We start from the raw sequence: 19,500 nt of genomic DNA, 5'->3' as shown, positions 1-19,500 counted from the left end.
AATACTTAATAAAAAAAACCAATGTCTTGGGGACTAGGTTGATTGATCTGCTTAAGTGTATTTGTCATTCATGGACAGAGTCACTATTAGGTTTTAAGTCTATTTATTTACAGATTATTCCAGTCCAACTATTTCATATTTCCCATAGAAGGAATTACACATCCAAAAACATTGAATGCTATTTGTGATATTAAATGCTAGTTGTTATTTTTACATTCATCTATAATAATAATTATAGACCCTTTACAATTTTACGTAAAGAAATATGAGAATTCAGATCCATAGGAATTTGAAAAAAAGAAATGTATTGAAGATAAATGCAGAAAAAAAACAGCTTTATGGGTAGAGTTTAATAACAGTGAGCCCATCACGCTCATCTTCAGTAAGCCACCTATATTTTGAGAAAAAGAAAGAGAAAAATGAGATTGACAGAACAGGTAATGCCTACCTCAAATGGAGTTAGCAGTAAGCACATAAATGCCTTTAGAGATCAATTCCCACTTTATCCATAATCCTCAATAGTCCAAGATCACCAATAGGAGGATTTTAATTGTTATAACTCAAGTTCCTCTGGTACATCGCAGTAGTAGTAGTAACTGCAGCAGCAGTATTTTTTTTTTAACAATAACAACAAATAGTTATATCCTTAGTAAGCAGTAAGGGACACAAGGAAAGAATTTTTGGCTTTTGTGAAGTAACCTGTTTATGTTGCTAAACCCATCTTCTTGTCAGTTTGCTTGCTTCAGATTCTATAGAAGAAGTAAGACCTGTAAGAGACAAGTTGCCTCACTACCTCCTCCCAAACTACACTAGGTGAGGTAGCCACCCTTACACAGTGGAGACAAACTGTTACTTCATGTCTCTCCTGTAAATGATTTAGAGGTACCAGATAAACTTGGGACAGAAGATATCAAGGCTTAGAGCACATGACAGGAAAGAACTGAGGAAAAATTGGGGGACATAATATAGGTGGTTAGGGACATAATATAGTACCCAGAGTGAGTAAAAGAAAAGTGTTAATGAGGCATTTAACACCTGTACTTTAGCATCTGTGAATAAGTCTAAACCAAGGGGGCCAGCCAGAAGAAGTAAAAATAACCCAGGGCCACTTGTTGGTTGAGAAGATAAAAATCCATGTTGAGAGGAGGAGATGTTGTGAGCTGAGTTGGTGACAAGGTACAAGCAGTCTTGAGTTTTCTTGGCTTCACATATCTCTCCCTACTCAGCCTATTCAGCTGCTCAATGAAGCACCTATACTTTATTTATCTCCATCTTTATCTGCTTATTAAGTAGTTTCTGCTATTGGTAACAAACATCTCCAAAGTGATTGATGCAACCCTCCATTTTCTGGATGACACACTTGTAGTATTAATGAGATCAAAGATCTTCCTCACCCATTCAATAAGCCTCAGGTGGGGCTAGGTGGGAAAGCTTGATTATATCTTTGTTTGTAAGTAGGCCTAAAACCTCTACTTACCAGGTACTAAGCCAATTTGGGCATGAAACCCTCAGAGCCCTAAGGGGAGCTGCTAAGACCAGAGCCAATGGCATGTACACTGAGTTCTAGTCAATCATGAATTCAGCCAATAAGAGACATGAGTTCTAGCCAAATCAGACACTGGCTAGGACTGTATATAAGGAGAACCCAGAGTGTGAGAGAACCAGAATTGAAAAGGGACAGAACTGAAGAGAAGCAGAATTGAAGGGAAGTGGAATTGAGAAGTGGACATCAACAGGGACATCAAGATGAGCAGACATTGAGAAAGCCAGAGCTGACACAAGAAAGTGCTGAGCAAGAGTTAGGGATGACTGTTTAAAGGAAGGCACTGGTGGGGGGCGGGAGCGGTTGCAGGATGATTTGGCTCCTTGTTATAATGCTGTGTTATAATTTCCTTGTCGCTACGTTGAGATAGGCTTAACTGGTTTGGGAATATAATTACTGCTATATTGAACTGAGGTTATTGATCTTGGGATTTTATCTTTTGGAGTCTAAATAAAAATTATTCTTCCTCTGCCTTCTACCTAGAGAGTTTTTCATACTTTCCGATTCCAAATCATTCAGGCATGTTCATGGTCATCCTCGAGGTCATGAATCTTGCCTTACTGATACAACACCTAAAAATGTTGTTTCCAGGAATGCATTGCAGCATAATGGAAATAGTTCAAAAGAAGTACCCAAGAGTTTCTTGTTCATTGCTTTCTCAGAATCAGTGAATCTCAAAGTTTGAAGAGACTTCAGAGGCTAGCTAGACCAACCTATATCTGAATAGAAATACCCTCTTTGACATATACAGCAAGTAGTCTTTCTGTTTTCTCTTGAAGACCTTCAGTGAGGGAGGTGTAGCTAACCCAAGGCAGCCTTTCCAATTTGGGATAGTTGTGCTTCACAGGAAGCTTTTGTCTGGCATCAAGACTGCAACTTCTACCCAAATCTTTTAGTTCTGTGCTCTGGGGCTAAGCAAAACAAGTATGACAGCCCTTCCACCCAATAATCCTTCAAATGCTTGAAAAGAGACATCCTCTTTCCTACTTAAGGTTTTGATTTTTTCTCCAGGTCAAGCAGTATGCTTTCCTTCAATGAATGTTAATGTAGCATGGTGGCCACCTTCTCCCAGATCTGCTCTAGCTCTTCAATATCTTTACTGTACGGCAGCACTTGTAAGATATGATCATGGCCCCTACTCTATTCCAATCAGCATTAATCAGCTTGATATTTTACATAAATCATATAGAGATAATTAGACAAGATAGATTCTTACAGTAGGCCTTTAGTAGGCTTCAAACTTTAATGCAATGTTCACTACTTGTTTACTAGTTATGAAGCTCACTTCACAACCACAAGAGTGTTGACAAAGATATCACCATCCTGTTTTATTCAAATTTCATGTCCAAGTCCAGCATGGGTGGGATGCCTTGATTCTTTGGAAAATCCCCCAACTTATTTTTGTATCTGTGGACTATCATGTCTTGCCTAACATGAGCAGGTGACCATCTTATGACTACTTGGTCACTGAAGATGACTTTTGCCTTGTCCATCTTAATTTTTGCCCCTCAAGAGCAAAGTCTATCAACCAGTGAGATTCTGTATTTTACCATTCCTCCTTTGCATATTTAGGTATCAGTACCTATAAAAACAAGGTCCTGGGGAACAGAAGCATCTCAGATCATGAGGAAGATCTGAGATCCACTTTATCAGAAGGGGCCATGAAGAGCTTGGAGCTCTCCCTCTGTTATTTTTTCTTTGCAGACCAGACAGTTTTGGACCTGACACAACCACAATCACCACTTAAATGATATGATATATTTAATTGTCAAAGAGTATAAAGATAAACTGATTAATTTGTATTTTATAGCATAATATAAAGCTATATGTAAATATAATTATATTTACATGTTTAAATACATTTATAAAAATATAAACATAAATATAAGCTATTTTTAAGCATATCAGTATTTCAGTTTTTGATACCTAGAATCTAACGGGTGTGAAAACCCTAATAAGGCATCACTAATGACTGTGGCCTTCACCAGAGGAAAAAGCAGAATACCTTGAAATACTAAAATTTCTTTCTAGAAGTTGCTCTAAGAACCTTATCAACTATTTTTAATTGATGGAAGCATTTTAGGCCTTCTTATTAATAAGAAATCTGATCTATTTCATTCCTGCATAAAGAAATGTTATTGGAGGTAAAGTCTCATCTTTTATCTCATTTAGTGTTGAATAAATATTTGTTTTATACAATAAATGATATGACAGTACATAGCTAATTCTCACAATGACCACTGCATTAAAAAAATCTGATCTACTAAGACTTAATTGGTTTCTTTTTTTATCCCTTATGATATTTGTCAGTTTCGCCATGCATGGTGCCTTTGGACTCTTCTCTTGTAAAAAAATATTGATGACATATTATGAGGATTATCAATAATATGAAATTTTTTGGTCCTTTTTATTTCCTATATTTTTCAAGGTGATTTTTTCTGTTGTCTCCTGAAATGAAGTTATTCAATATCAAGGTATATATAGGATTATAGATCTGAACCTGGAAACTGCATTAGAGTTCATTTAGTCCAACTGCCCCTTGGTACAGATGAGGAAAGTGAGGCTTATGGAACTGAAACAATCTGTGCAAGGTCTTAGAGGTAGTACCTGAAGTAACCCTCAAAAAGTTATCTTTTTAGCAATTTCATATATACTTGTAAATTCTATGTTATCTCCCCTGGTAGAATTTAAGCTCCTTGAGGGCAGGGACCACTTTTGTCTTTCCTAATGCATAGCAGTGGTGGCTAATAAATTCTTATTGATTGATACAGATATAGTTCAGTTCTCTCAGCTTATTGGTCGTTGGATAAAAATCACATTTCAAACACCCACCCTCAATCTCTGCAGTGTTTGAATCTGTGGACCATTATCTCCTCCTGAATACTCTCTTCCCCATAGGTTTTCATGACACCTTTCTGAGTTCTTCTACCTGTCTACTTCAACATAGTGCTAAATCACAGAACCTTTTCTCTATCTATACACTCCTGGTGATATGATTAGCTTCTTTGGATTTCATTATATTCTCTATAGCGTGCCCTAACCTATTTCCTAAATCTCCAACATTTCCTCTTCAACTGCTCATTAGAAATTTCATACTAGATGTGCTGTAGGTATTTTAAATCCACTATACCCAAAATAGAACTTTAAAAACTTTTCTTCCAAAGTCAACTTTCTCTATTTTCCACTGTATTACTAGTTTTCCAGTCACAATGGCAGGATTATCTTTCACTCCTCACTCTCTGTGTTTGCTAATTGCTGTCTTTTTTACATCCACAATATCTCTCACTTCAATTCCTTACTTCCTACTTACACAGCTACTACTCCAAGTCAGACAATTATTACTTTGTGCTTGGAACTATTGAAATAACCTTGCAATTTGTCTCATCTCACTTCTTCTCCAATGCACCTTTAAATAGCTCTAAAGAGGGGCAGCTAGGCAGTGAGTAGAACACCAGTCCTGGAGTCAGGAGGACCTGAGTTTAAATCCGACCTCAAACACTTGACACATATACTAGCTGTATGACCTTGGGCAAGTCACTTAACCCCAATTGCCCTGCCCAAAAACAAAACAAGAAAAAACAGCTCTAAAGAGATTTCATTAAAGCACAATTTCAACCACAATACTCCCCTACTCAAAAAACTCCCATGGCTCCCTATTGCTTTGGAAATCAAATATAAACTGCTTTGTCAATGTTTAAAACCCGTTCATAACCTATCCTTTTCAACCTTGCTATTTATTACTCTCCTGACCGTACACTGCAATCCAGCCAGAATAAATTTCTTTTTCCTCAAACTCAGCACTCTACTTCCTATCTCTGTGGTTTTGCACTGCTGTCTCCTAGTTCTGCAGTACTTTCTCCTGATCTATGTTTCAAGCCCCCTTTTTCCTTCAAAACACAAATGCCATATTCAACATAAGGCCCTTATTCCTCTGGGCTGCCAGTATGGCTGCATGGGTCCTCCCTCCTCTATCACCTTGTATTTGTCGGCTTATATTTTGTATAGACATGTATGGACTGTCTCCCCCCCCAGACCACAATGCAAGGTTTCATTTTTGCCTTTGCATAATTCTTGGCACATAGCAGACTCTTAACACATGCTTGTTGACTGTTAAAGATAAATTGTGTGATAATTATCTGCCTCTTTCTCCCATGATTCTGCTTCTACCACTACAGAATAGTAAGTGGCCACATAGGACTGAAAACTATTTGCTGTTTTTTTTCTTTTTCATAACTCACTGTGGCCAAAGAATTCATTATCTAACTTTTGGTGATAAATTTCCCTATGCTTAACTAAATGTGTCCTCTGATGGCAGATTTTATATTTTTCAGGGGGTGGCGTGGGGATGAGGGATGGTGAGGATTATTTCGTTTGGAATTCTCAATGAGAAAATTCCCTCTCTCAAAGTAGATCAGACCTTTTATGCACCTTATGGCCTTAGGAAATTGCCTGGCCCACGCAGGAGTCAAATGACTTGCCCTGGGTCATGCAGTCTGTATGTATCAGTGGAGGATTTGAACCCAGTCTTCTTTACTCTAAAGATGGCCCTCAATCCACTAGGCCATGCTGCTGCTCTATCTATGAATAAAAGCATCTAAATTAAACTGCCTAGGTCTTTAAATTAAACTTGCCCAGGGAAGAGATTCGTTTCACAAATTATTAAAATGTAATATGTTCACGTGTAAATAAAAAAGCATCCAATATAGTCAATTTACTCAAATTGACTACGTGTAAAACAGGGCAACGTCCTTTTTCACAGGGATCTTGGGAAGACTGAGTGACTGTAAAGCCCTTGAAGGTGGCCCCTGCGTGGCTTCTTTGTATCTTTATATCCCAGGATCTAGCATGCTGCTCAGAGTTGAATTGAGCTGAACTGTGTAAAAGGCTACTCTGTGCTGTACTGTTTGAAATATATATTATATCACATACAATATGTGATTTACATACTATATCATATATTTTAATGCAGTAAAACTAAGTAAAATAAAATGCATTTCTTCAAATTCTTGAGCGTTTGAATTTTCACTCATTTTCTCACCTTCACTCCACCTCACTCACATTTTTCTCCTTTGTTTTCCTTTCGTTTCTTTCTACTCATCTCCATTTTCTAGGAAATAGGTTATTGCTTGTTAGCACTTATCACCTCCTTAGGCAATCATTGGCAAAGACATTAAAATCTTGGTGGACTAACGAGAACTCTCAAGACTCCCTGAGGTCGCTGCTTATTAGCCATTATGCTCCAGGATTACGGAGGCCCTGCTTTACTCCGAGCAAAGGGTTGCCTGAGATGACTCTATATGAGTTCTTATGTCCGTTAATGAGCAGTCCTTTCTCAGAAGTACCACCCTTCTCTTGTTGTGCAGCAGAGGACATGACAAAGGCCCTCAGTCAAAGTTCCTTCTCCCTCATTCAGTGGCACAGTGCTCTCTTTTTGATAATAGGTCGAACCATATCCACTCTTGGTAGCGGTAACAGAGACAACTGAGTGGGAAAGGTAGGAAAGACATTCTCTGAGGGGCACCAACAATGAGGAGAAAGGGGGAAAAAGTGAGTAGGTTCTTCAGGGGCCCAGGACAGCTGCCTCTTTTGCCTGTTAAAATAATATGATTCTGCTCATTTGACTATTCATACCTTAAAATAAAAAGCTCAAGTAGCTGAGGCTATGATAAGGGCTGGGAAAGCTCAGGCTATAGAGAGGCCATTGTGTTAATATAGACCGCAAGCCATGCATGCTCGGCCATAGGCACATGTGTACTCATATGTAAATGTATCCATATATGCATGCATGCATGTATGCAAATGGGTGTCTATATAATCTATATCACATATCTGTATGTATGTCATCTCTGTATATGTGCATATACATACGTATATATGTGTATGTATATGTGAGTGTGTTTATGAATGGGTCTGGCTAATGAAGGCCAAGTTGTTAAGAATATAGGCAATGTGCTCCACAATGCCCTATGGCCATGTGGAGGTATAGTGAGTTTGCCTCAGGAAGTCTGAAATGTAGAGAGACTTCCTTTCCCTGATTCAAAGCATGTTCAGGAATCCTGATTTTCTTGGCTAAGCAGTGACAAAAGCCTTTTTAACTGGCTTCTGGGGCAAAAATGAGTATGTAAGAAAAAGCTTAAGTAGTGTAAAGCTCTTTTTCTTCCCAGGCTGCTATCAAGTGAGGAAGAAGAAATGCTTTAAGCCTCCAGGTGGGGTTAGAGTGGTAGCTCTGGCTGCATCAGGCATGCTGGAGATAGCTTCCTACTCTATTCAGTTGTCACGAGCCCGTGAATGCAGGGTGCTCCCTCTGTTTCAATCTCTGTTCTGCATAGTCTTTCTTGATCCTAGGTGAATGAGTATCCAAGACAGAAACAGAACAGATTATGCAATTCTGTGAGCTTCAGAAGGTTAGAGGACACCAGAATTCCAGCCGCTGGAGTCCAAACAAGAGTCTTCCAGTAACCTCAGAAGTGAAGCCTAGTGAAGAGCCAGCCTTTAGGAGAGAAATACTTGACCTCACCTAGCAGCAAACTGGCCTGATAGCCAAGACAAGAGCCCTGCAAGAAAGGGAACAACTCAACTATACAAGTCACACCCAGAAGTGAACTAGGTGGGCAAATGAGTGGCAATCATTACTTGAAGTATGTCCATTCTCCCCAGAGGCTAAAAATAGTGGAATATAGTGGGCTCCAATTCTCTGAGGTGGTTGTGCTTTCTCAGTAAATATCACTTTGTAAAGGCTGGTGGATATTAAGTGGCTATTGATGATATAGGGGGATAGTAAATGCTGACTGAATTTAGAAGGATAAACTTCACGAACAAAATCCTTGAGGATTCTACCTCAAGGACTATGTGCTATATACAAATATACATAAACACATATGTATTACATATGTCATATACATGATATAAATACATATATAATAAGAACTGATATTCTTGAACACATATACAAACAAATGGACTTACATACCGATTGCATCGGAAGCAATGCTTTTCCTTTGTAGACATATCTATGACTTTCACTTTTTCTAGAAACCAACCATTTGCTACGGGGAAAAAAAATTCCAAATGAATAAGTTAGCTTAATATATTACACATATATGGATACAATGCCCCCCCTTAACTGTTGTTTTCTTTGACACTGAAGAGTACAATTCATGATTTACTATTGTCAATATTCGCAATATCAAACACAGTAACCCTGAAGCAAAGAGTATCAGATCCTTTTCAAAACTATTTTTCTTATCATGGGGTCAATTCTTAAAACTAATGTAAAAAGGTGAGTTTGTATTCAATTTTAAATCATTTTAAACACCCTCTATAGAGTGAGTTACATTAAATGCAGAATATGAAGCAATACAGGGCAAATTCTGAAAATGTGATATTGTTTCTTTTTACCAAGGTGAAATTCTATTTAAGAATGTAGTTTGCCGCTAATGTGTGTTGGTCTTTATTCTGCACCAAAGCAAGAAAGCCGGAAGAATCCACAATGAAGAATGTTTTTCTCAGAGCAACAGCAAGTTTTAAGTAGAACACTCTAAAAGAAAAGATCAGACTCCAAAGATTGTATATTACATTTATTCATCTATTTTATTAGAAATTTCTATAAACCCAGAATGTTTCTTAAAACCCATGAAAAATTATATATCTTTTTTAATTAAAAAAGGTATTTGTTTCAAATTCAGATTTTGGAAATTTAAACTTTATTGAATTGTTGACTTGAAAGCTCTATTTCAAACTTAGATAATATTGCAGAAATACTGTACAGCATTGGGCCTGAGCACTTGTACTCAAGGTTTGGTTACATCGTTGATATGCTGTAGAAGCTTACATAAAAATTTGTTTTCTCTAAGCCTTGCTTTCTTCATCTATAAAGTGAGGGACTAGTTAATTTTAAGAATCCTTTTGAGTTTTAACATTTTATATGTTAAATTCTTAAAACTTTTCATAAGAAAAGGAGATGAAATTCTCTCTTTTATATAAAAGCAATTTTAAACATATTTTCATGTTTCAATAAATATGTATTTTTCCCTTTAGACTATGTGATAAATTGTAGTGAGAGTCTACTTGACAAAAGAGAAATTCAATTTGTATTAATGAATACAAATTCATGAAATTTAAGGGAAAATAATTTTTTATCATCATGCAAAGACATACCAACATGTAATTTGTATTTACTTATATCCCAGATTAAGAATCCAAATGCATAAAGGTATATCCAGTGAACTTTCACATGTATTTCAGTGCAGTCTCTAGTTAGTTCTCTTCATGTTTATGTCATACTCAGTTCCATTTCTATTGTTATTATCAGTAGGAGCACTTCAATTTTTACAATTGATTTTTCTTGTAATTGTTTTATATCCCTAGTACCTAGCACAGTACCTGACATACAAGAGGTACTTAGTAAATGCTTATTGTTTGACCATCTTGTGCTTTGCATCCTTTTCAATGGGGATTGGATAGATAAAGTTTTCAAAGAAGGAAATATAAGCTTCAACAACCACATGAACAAGAATTTAAATCACTAATAATTAGAAAAATTAAAATTAAAGTGACTTGGAGGTTCCACCTTGAGCCTATCAGATTGGCAAAGATGACAAAAGAGGAAAATGACAAATATTGGAAAGACTGTAAGAAAACAGGGAGACTGTGCAGGCACTGTTGATGGAATTGTAAACTGGCCCATCAGTTCCAGAAAATAATTTTGGAACTATGCCTAGAAAATTATTGTGTGTATTCTTTGACCCCACTTTACTACTACTAGTACTACTACTACTAATACTACTATTACTACTACTACTGCTGCTGCTGCTGCTGCTACTACTACTACTACCACCACCACCACCACCACCACCACCACTGCCACTGCTGCTGCTAGGCTATACTCTAAAGAAATTTGCTTGTTTAAGACATAAGGACCTATGTATATAAAAATATGTATAGCAGCTACTTTCATATTATGCAAAAACTTGAAACTAAGGGGCTGTCTTCCTATTGAGATATGACTAAATAAATTATGGTTTGTGAATGTAATGGGATTTACTGTTTCAAAATGAGTAATGAGAGGGACAGTGTTCAGAGGAAACTATGAAGACCTTTATGAACCAATGCAGAATGAAGTGAGTAGAACTTTGAGTATGATGCATAGAAATACAACAATATTGTAGAAAAAAACAACTTTGAAAGATTTCAATCTCAAATCAAAGAAATGGCAAACAATAAGTCCAGAGGACTAAAGGTGAAATAGACCATTCACCTTTTGCCAAAAAGGAGATGTTAAAAGGTATGGCCAATGTAGGAATTTGTTTTTTTGGGGTGTGTGTATATATATATATATATATATATATATATATATATATATATATATATATATACACATATATATATATATACATATATATATGTATATATATTATATGATTAAGAGTTTTTAATTTATTTTCATTGGGAGGGATAAATTTATATATGTTGAAATAAATATTTTTTTTAATTTAAAAAAGTTTTAAAAAATTGTCCTGAGAGTAGGTGATATCCTGTTACTATCCTTGTTGTTGTTGTTCTATGGGCTATTGCACAGTTGAGTATAATAATTGCTTTTTGTAGTTCTAAAAAAATAGGATGTGAACTTATCCATTGTAGACTCATTGAAAATACCAAAAGTGCAGGCAATGTAGTTTAATATTACTTCAATAGTTCTCTCAAATAACTTTTGCTAAGATGGAAGAACATGTGTCTTCAGAGTGACTATGAAAAGTCTACTTTCCCCCTGTGGTAATTACCATGGAAATAACCAAAGACTGTTGTCAATAGTCCTTGAATTGTTTTTATATTTTTTGTTAAATACCAGGTGGGAAAATATTCATCTACAATAATTATACACAAGAGTTCTTAACTTGAGACCTGTGAACTTTAAAAAAAATGATAACTGTATTTTAATCTAATTGATTTCCATCATAATCCTATGTATTTTTTACTTTATGCTTTAAAATACTTTATGCTTTGATGATCTATTCTGAGAAAGGTGCACAGACTGGCCAGACTCTGCCAGACTGGCAGAGGGGTCTTTGACCCCCCAAAAGATAAGTGTACCTGCCAGAATTTACTAGTTTTTTTTGACTTACTACGTTTTCATTTAATTGGCCCATTAGTTGGATTCATGCTGTCAAAATAGATAAAAGAATTTTTGGAATTTCATTCTAAGTATGCCAATCTCTTTTTTAAAATCATTTGAGACATTAGTGCTTTATGTAACCTGTTTTATTATTATGTATAATTTCTAAAATTTGTATTACATGAATATTTTTAATGCTTCAAAATTTCCAACTTTTCCTTCTTTGGGTTTTAGTAGTCCCTCAATTTATCTCATTTCTTTCAGTCTTCTCAGGTATGAAATTATTTTTTATGGTTTCTACTAGCTTCCTTCATGTCCCAGAAAAAAAGTGAAAACCTTTCCCCATTGCCCTTAATGTTAGTGCCTTCTGTCTCTTAATTGCATTAGTTGCATTGGTTGGCAACACCTTATTGCATGACTTGAAGCTGACAGCACCTCATGTTTGCCTAAAATTGGAAAGATCTCTTTGTTATCTATTTCTAATTTTGTTATGAAAAATACTGGACAATAATAAAAAACCATTTCTTTGGGCCATTTGTGAGCCTAAAGGTTTTCCCACTTTAGTGGTTAGTGCCATCTTCTTTGAAGTATTTCAGGGCCAGTAGAGTATTGGTATTTATGATTTGTTCTGGGGTATCTTGCTTTCTTGTGGCATCCAAAAAAAAGAAAGAAAGAAAAAAGGAAGGAGTGTCACTTGCTTTGCTATATTTTGTGCGAGATTGATCATCATTGAGTATTTAGAGTAAGGCAAGCTTGAAGCTTTCTGTCTTCCCATTTATTTCCTTTTATCTTATAAGTAGTTTCATCACACTGTCAATTTCACCTTTGCAATAGCTCTCACATATGCCTCCTGCTTTCTTCTGATACTGCCACTATGCTGGTGCAGGCCCTCATCTCCTTACTGCTGGACTATTGCAATAGCTTGCTTCTGGCTGATCTGCCTGCTTCAAGTCTCTCTGGATCCCAATTCAACCTCTACTCTTCTGCCAATGATCTTAAGTGTTGGTCTAACCATTACAGGCACACACACACACACACATACACACCCCCTCCCCAATTAAACTTTGAGCTCTTTGAGGACTGGGACAAAAATTTACCTTTTTTTCCCCCTTTTTCGCACATTCCCAGCACCTGTACACTCTTGGCACACAGTAGATGCTAAGTTAATATTTATTGACTGACTTGGGATGCTAAGCCAATCAGTGACATTATCATCATCATCACTATTGTTGTTCTTTATCTTTTTGATATTTGATATTTGAATTCTGATAGAAAGAGTTAAGAGACAAGCCGTTATCCAGCAACAATTGTTTTATATTTATGCTTCCTGGACTGTTTCAGAAGTATGTAATCACTTTTTATAACTCAATAAAATTATTAGCATGTAATGTCATTTTCTATAGCCTCACCAAAAACATCCTTGGTAAAATTCTAGTAGCAGAAAGGACAACAGGAATGGCATGCACTTCACTCATGTTCCCAAATAATTCTGATCTTCTCTGCTAGGTCTCTATATTTTAAAAACATGTTCCCATGTAGTTTAGAGTTTATACATATTTTGTAAAGTGACAGCTACTAAAATGTTATCCCTAAGTTCTTATGGATCTAAGTTATATCTGGGTGATCATAAGCAACGGTTCAATCTGCCACAATGATCTTGTCCCAGTATATTTTCATTGAATTCTGCAGAATACTTTGAGGTCTGTATTTAGAGTATGGGGATTTCTCATCTGTCAGCTTATGAAAAATAATATTGTCTACTATTTCATTGTAGCCACCAGTTCATGTTTTGCTAGATGTTGCTGGTGTTTGTCATCATTGTTACCGTGGTTATTATACTAGATCTTACTTGGTTTCTTATTTTCCAGCTTACCTTCATCTCCCCATATAAGCACTTCTATGTTTTACCTGGCGCTGCATTGCAAACATGTTAAAGCCTTCTATGAAGAAGTAGCCAGGACGGCTCAAGTCAAAATGATAAAGTTCAAGTCAAAATGATGATTTACTCAGAAATGAGTCCCTCACAGTAGACAGTCTGTCTGCCTCTGATATTTTCAATCACTGGAAAGACTTACTAAATAATTTCCAAGACCTTTTCCTTGACTTATGAACTTCAGTGAAAATACTAAAGAATTCCAAAGGTCATTCTGAAAACTGTAGGATTTTATCTCTCAGTAGCTTAAAGAAATGGAGTAGGAACTCAGACTCTACAAACAATATTTGCATTAACAATTCTGAATTTCCTAACATCAGTGGTGGGCAGAGGGTACATATTAGGGAGAATAGTAGATGCAGAGAAAGGAAAAAACAAAACAAAACAAAAAACCTAGGTAGATGAATGGAATGAGATGTGTAGGGGAACAAATAACCATCTTTTCCAAATACTCAGAAGAGAAATAGAGTAGTCTGCAGTACTTATATGAAAAGTCTGGTAGTGGCATTGCATGGAGGAAAGGCCAATTATTATGGGACTTTTTCCTAAACTAATCTTACACTGTAAGCTTATGTAGTGGCTTTCAAATAGTAATCACCCTTATAATTGTGGGTTACATGATTCCATTTTACTCTAGGAACATTGTTTCCATATTTTTCTTTATTATTCTTTTCTAGTTTCATGGGTTATAGCAAAACAAAAATAAAATTATCACCTGTTGACCAGTATTAATGAGTGACAGTGAAGAACTGGTATTGATCCAGATGTCACTGGGTGGTCTTTGTGTGTGGCTTGGATCCTCTATGAAGTATATATGGAGAAACATGGGCAAACATAGCACGTGATAAGATGTACTGGTTTGGATTTGTATTGATGAAGGCAATATCCTCTCCAGCAAAATTATACTTCCCTTCTACTGTACAGGTTTTTCCTTAATATTTTATTAGTACACCCTCATGTCTAAGAACAAGTTGGAGTATTTCTGGTATCTCACCCAATCCACATAAAGCCAAACGTGTTTGCTGGCATAGACTCAAAAGCACTCCTTGAATTCTGCTACCTGGCAGTAGGCTGGATAATGAATAGATTGTAAAGCACATGGCTTCCATCAAGATAATGATCCTACCCTTTGGTTGGCTGGCAGTGAGATGAAGGTGTTGATCACTTTTGATTCAACCACCTCCATGACTGTATTGCTGTTTGTCCTTCATTCTCAAAGAGGACCAATGACATCAGGAAGGTGATGTCTCAACTTTCAAGTGAATTGGATTTAAGTGAGGCAGGGCTGTGCAAAGTCACAAGCCTCATTCTCTCCTCCAGAGCAATGTGGGTCCAGGGGCAAGACATAGATCAGGATGACTAGAGATAGCCCCAAATGCAATGGGAGACCTTGGCCTTTTTAAGCTAAGGGCTTCCCATGTCTCAGTTTGTCTGAGGTAGCACTCATTCAGTGATTAATGATAGTTAAGAAATGAAGCAACAAATGGCTTCTTTTACCTAATTAAAAATCAATCCAGGAGGGGAAGACCCTCAGGGTTTCTGGCCAGAACAGAAACAGTTGCTATGTACACTCACTCTGAGCCAACAAAATCCATACAATGACCAACAGAGGCTTGGTCCATTACTGGTGAATCAGTGAGATTCAGAGTGATTTGGGTTTAAGGCATAGTCAAGTAACTGAATGTGAATGACTTTATCAATATCTGGTTTCCAGAGCTCTATTTCCAGAAAGTTATGTTCTTTATAAGGTCTTTCCCAGGTCTCAGTTTGTCTGAAGCAACACCTATTCAGTGATTTAAGGTTGGGTAAGAAATGAAGCAAAAGATGGCCTTATTTGCCTATTCAAAAAAATGCAATTTGGGAGAGGAAGAATCTCAGTGTTTCTGGCCAGAACAGAAATAATTGCTATTTACACTCACTCTGAGCTATTGATACCCAAACAATGACTAACAGAGGCTTGGGCTATGACCTATTATTGGCCAATCAGTAAGAGACAGAGTGATTTGGGTTTAAGGCATGGTCAAGCCACCCCATATTAATGTGAATGGCTTTATCAATGCCTGGTTTCCATAACTCTATTTCCAGAAAGTTGTATTCCTTTGGAATGCACTCCTACATACAAGTGTGTGATTCCCCATGTGGAGGGAGAAAAGAAGGGAGGGAGGAAAAAAGGAAGGATGAAGGAAGGAAAGGAGGAAGGAAAGAAGGAAGTGGCATTGCCCACCAACTGGAATTGGCCACTTGGGTCCCCAGTAGGGTAGCTACTACTACTCCTAGACTGTTGTTCTGCTTTGTCGTCAAAGAGGACCAATGATGTCAGGAAAGTAATGTCTTGACTTACAAGCAAATTGGATTTAAGCGAGGTAGGGCTGTCTAAAGTTACCAGTCTCAACTCCAGAGCCATCTAGGTCTAGTGGCAAGACATAGATTAAGATGACTGGAGATGGCCCTGTCTATGACTGGAATTGTGCCACAAATAGCACCAAAACCTTTCTATGCAGGTTCCTTATTATTATTTTTGAGCCATAGCCAATGAGAAGTGGTAAGACAGGAAGAAAAACAACAAAGTCCAGTAGTGCAGCCAGTGTTTGAGCAAGAAAACATTGCTTGCTCTACCTTCTCTACAAGATGGGTGGCACAACTAATTTGTGGCAATAAATCTCTATGTAGCAGTCGTTGGGGAAAAGGATTGAAATTAAGGTAATATAAAAAAATTCAATCAAAATAAATGGTAGAGTCCATGAGTCAAGATGGTGGAATAATCAGTAAATTGTCGTAACTCTCTCACATTCACCTCCAAACAATCATAGAGTAGCACCCCAAAACAAATCCTGAAATAGCAGGACTAGCAAAAAGGTGGGGTGAAACAATCTTTGAGTCCAAGAAACTTGAAAGATAGGCAGGAAAGGTCTGTCTCACTAGTGTAAAAGAAGAGCACAGGACAGGAAGTATCCCAGAAAGCCAGCAGCAAAGTCCATCCCAGAAAACCAGCAGGAGATCCTGTCCCCAGTGTGGCAGAGCAGCCAAACGCCAACACCAGGACTCTCCCCATATGCCTTAGTATAGCCAGGGGAACTGGCAGACTCCAGCTCCCAGAATCACACATGCTTTAGTATAGCCCTGGACAAACAGGAAACCTTCAGCTGCCAGACTACTACATTTTTCAGTGTAGCCCCTGGGAAATGCAGGAAACATCTCACCTGCCCCAGCACATGCCAGACACCAGCATTAGTGCCCTGGCTCACCACCAAGCAAGCTGCCAGACACTTATGGCCTCCAGCAGCACCAACCACCTCCCACCACACCCTCTCAGCACAGCAACAAACACTGGGATCCCCTATGGGCCTTAGGGTAACATCGGTACAACACCAGATAAACAGCCAGGGCCTGCAGCCCTGGCACAAGAAGCCTGAAACAGTGCCCATTGAACACTGGGGTAGAGCTCAAATTTCAAAGAAAGGAAAAGGCCAAAAAATATGAGCAAGAACTACAAAAAAGAATCTGACCATAAAAAGTTATGATGACAGGGAAGACCAAGACACAAACTCAGAAGAGGATAACAATGTCAAAACATCTATGAGGAAAACCCCAAACAAAAATAGGAAATGGTATCAATCCCAGAAAGAACTCATGGAAGAGCTTGAAAAGGAGCTTAAAAATCATATGAGAGGTAGAAAAATAATTGGGAAAATAGAGTGATGCAAGAGAATTATTAAAAAGAGTCAACAGCTTGGAAAAATAAGATAACTCCTTAAAAAGTATAATTCACCAAATTGTGAAAAGGAAGTACAAAAGCTAACTGAGGAAAACAACTCCTTAAAAGTTAGAATTGGGCAAGTGAAAGCTAATGATTCAATGAGACATGAAGAATCAATCAAACAAATTCAAAAGAATGAAAGAATAGAAGAAATATAAAATACCTCATTGGAAAAAAACAATTGACCTGGAAATAGATCCAGGAGAGACAATGTCAGAATCATCAGACTACCTGAAAGCCAAATTAAATGGAGGACCCGGATAGCATCTTTCAAGAAATTACCAAGGAAAATTGCCTCTCAAACCAGAGGACAAAACAGGCATTGAAAAAATTCACTGATCACCTCAGGAAAGAGATCTCAAAATAAAAACTCCAAGGAACATTATAGCCAAATTTCAGAACTACAAGGTCAAGGAAAAAAATGCTACAAGTGGCCAGAAAGAAACAATTCCAATATTGGGGAGCCACAATCAGGATTACACAGGATTTAGCAGCTACAACATTATAGGATCAGAGGTCATGGAACATGATATTCTAGAAGGCAAAGAGCTAGGACTATAATCACGAATCACCTACCTCATGAAATTAAACATAACACTTCAAGGGATAAAATGGTAATTCAATGAAATAGAGGATTTCAAGCTTTTAAAAGGAAAAGACCAGAATTAGGCAAAAAAAATGATCTTCAATATCAAGACCCAAGAGAAGCCTAAAAAGGTAAAAAGGGCAAAGAAAACATAAGAGAGTCAATAGAGCTGAACTATTTACATCCTTACACGGGAAGATGATATTTGTAATTCTTAAGAATTGTGCCACTAATAGTATAGCTCAAAGGAATATACATAGAGGACATGGGTAAAGAGTGAGAAAGAGGAGTATAATGGGTGCATAAAGAAGGGAGAGGTAGAATGGGGTAAATTACTTCACATGGAGAGGTGTGAAAAACCTGTAGAGGGAAAGATGGGAGGTTGATCAATGGGAGTCACTTGAACCTTATTTTCATCAGTATTGGTTCAAAGAGGGAATAATATAAACAATCAGTTGAATATAAAAAAAATCTCTTATACAACTGATAAGTAGGGAGGGAGGAGATTGAGTAAAGGTTCATGGAGACTGACAGAAGAGAGGGCACACAGAAGAGAGGAGAGGTGTTAGACAGAAGCAAAACACATTCAAAGAGGGAAAGGGTGAAAGGAGAGAGAGGACAAACAGGAGGAAAAATAGGTTGGAGGGAAATGCACAGCTACTAATTCTAACTGTGAATATGAATGGGATGACCTCTCCTGTAAAACAGAAGTGAATAGCAGAGTGGATCAAAACCAGAATCTTATGTGTTGTTTACGAGAAATACACTTGAATCAGAGAGACACATGCAGAGTAAAGATAAGGGGCTGGAGCAGAATCTATTATGCTTCAGCTGAAGTAAAAAAAAAAAAGCAGAGGTAGCAATCCTGATCTCTGACAAACAAAAGCAAAAATAAACCTGATTAAAAGAGAAAGGAAGGAAACTACATCTTGCTAAAAGGTACCACAGACAATGAAGTAATAGCTATACTAAACATATATGCACCAAGTGGTATGGCCTCCAAATTCTTAAAGGAGAAGTTAAGTGAGTTACAGGAAGAAATAGACAACAAAACTATACTAGTGGGGGACCTTAGCTATCCCCCTCTCAGAACTTAAAAAGTCTAACTAAAAAATAAATAAAAGAAACTAAGGAGGGGAATAGAATATTAGAAAAGTTAGAATATGACAGACCTTTGGAGACACTGAATAGGGACAGAAAGGAATATACTTTTTTTTCCTCAGCAGCACATGATGCCACACAAAAATTAACCATGTATTAGGGTATAAAAACCTCAAAATCAACTGTAGAAAGGCCAAAATATTAAATTTATTCTTTTCAGATCATAAGGTGATAAAAATTACATTTGACAAAAGGCAATGGAGAAATAGATTAAAAATTAATTGGAAACTAAATAATTTGATCCTAAAGAATAAGTGAATCAAAGACCAAATCATAGAAATAACAAATAATTTCCTTTGAAAGAATGATAACAATGAGACAACATACAAAACTTATGGGATGCAGCAAAAGCAGTACTTAGGAGAAAGTTTATTTCTCTAAATTCTTACATCAACAAAATAGAGAAAGA

General features: G+C 37.0%; 1 protein-coding gene across 1 annotated transcript in view; it reads right to left on the bottom strand.

Moving 5' to 3' along the window:
• Positions 1-336: 336 nt before the first annotated feature.
• RP1 (RP1 axonemal microtubule associated) overlaps positions 337-19,500 on the bottom strand; it is a 629,473-nt gene continuing 610,309 nt past the window's right edge. The window contains 2 exon segments of the mRNA XM_036741155.1: positions 337-391; positions 8,514-8,589. Of these exon segments, the coding sequence (XP_036597050.1) occupies positions 337-391; positions 8,514-8,589 (131 nt within the window).

This window comes from Trichosurus vulpecula, chromosome 1, assembly GCF_011100635.1.
Source record: "Trichosurus vulpecula isolate mTriVul1 chromosome 1, mTriVul1.pri, whole genome shotgun sequence".
NCBI classification, from domain to species: domain Eukaryota; kingdom Metazoa; phylum Chordata; class Mammalia; order Diprotodontia; family Phalangeridae; genus Trichosurus; species Trichosurus vulpecula.
The sequence above is the reverse complement of the archived record's forward strand: the minus strand, read 5'-3'. Positions and strand labels throughout refer to the sequence as shown.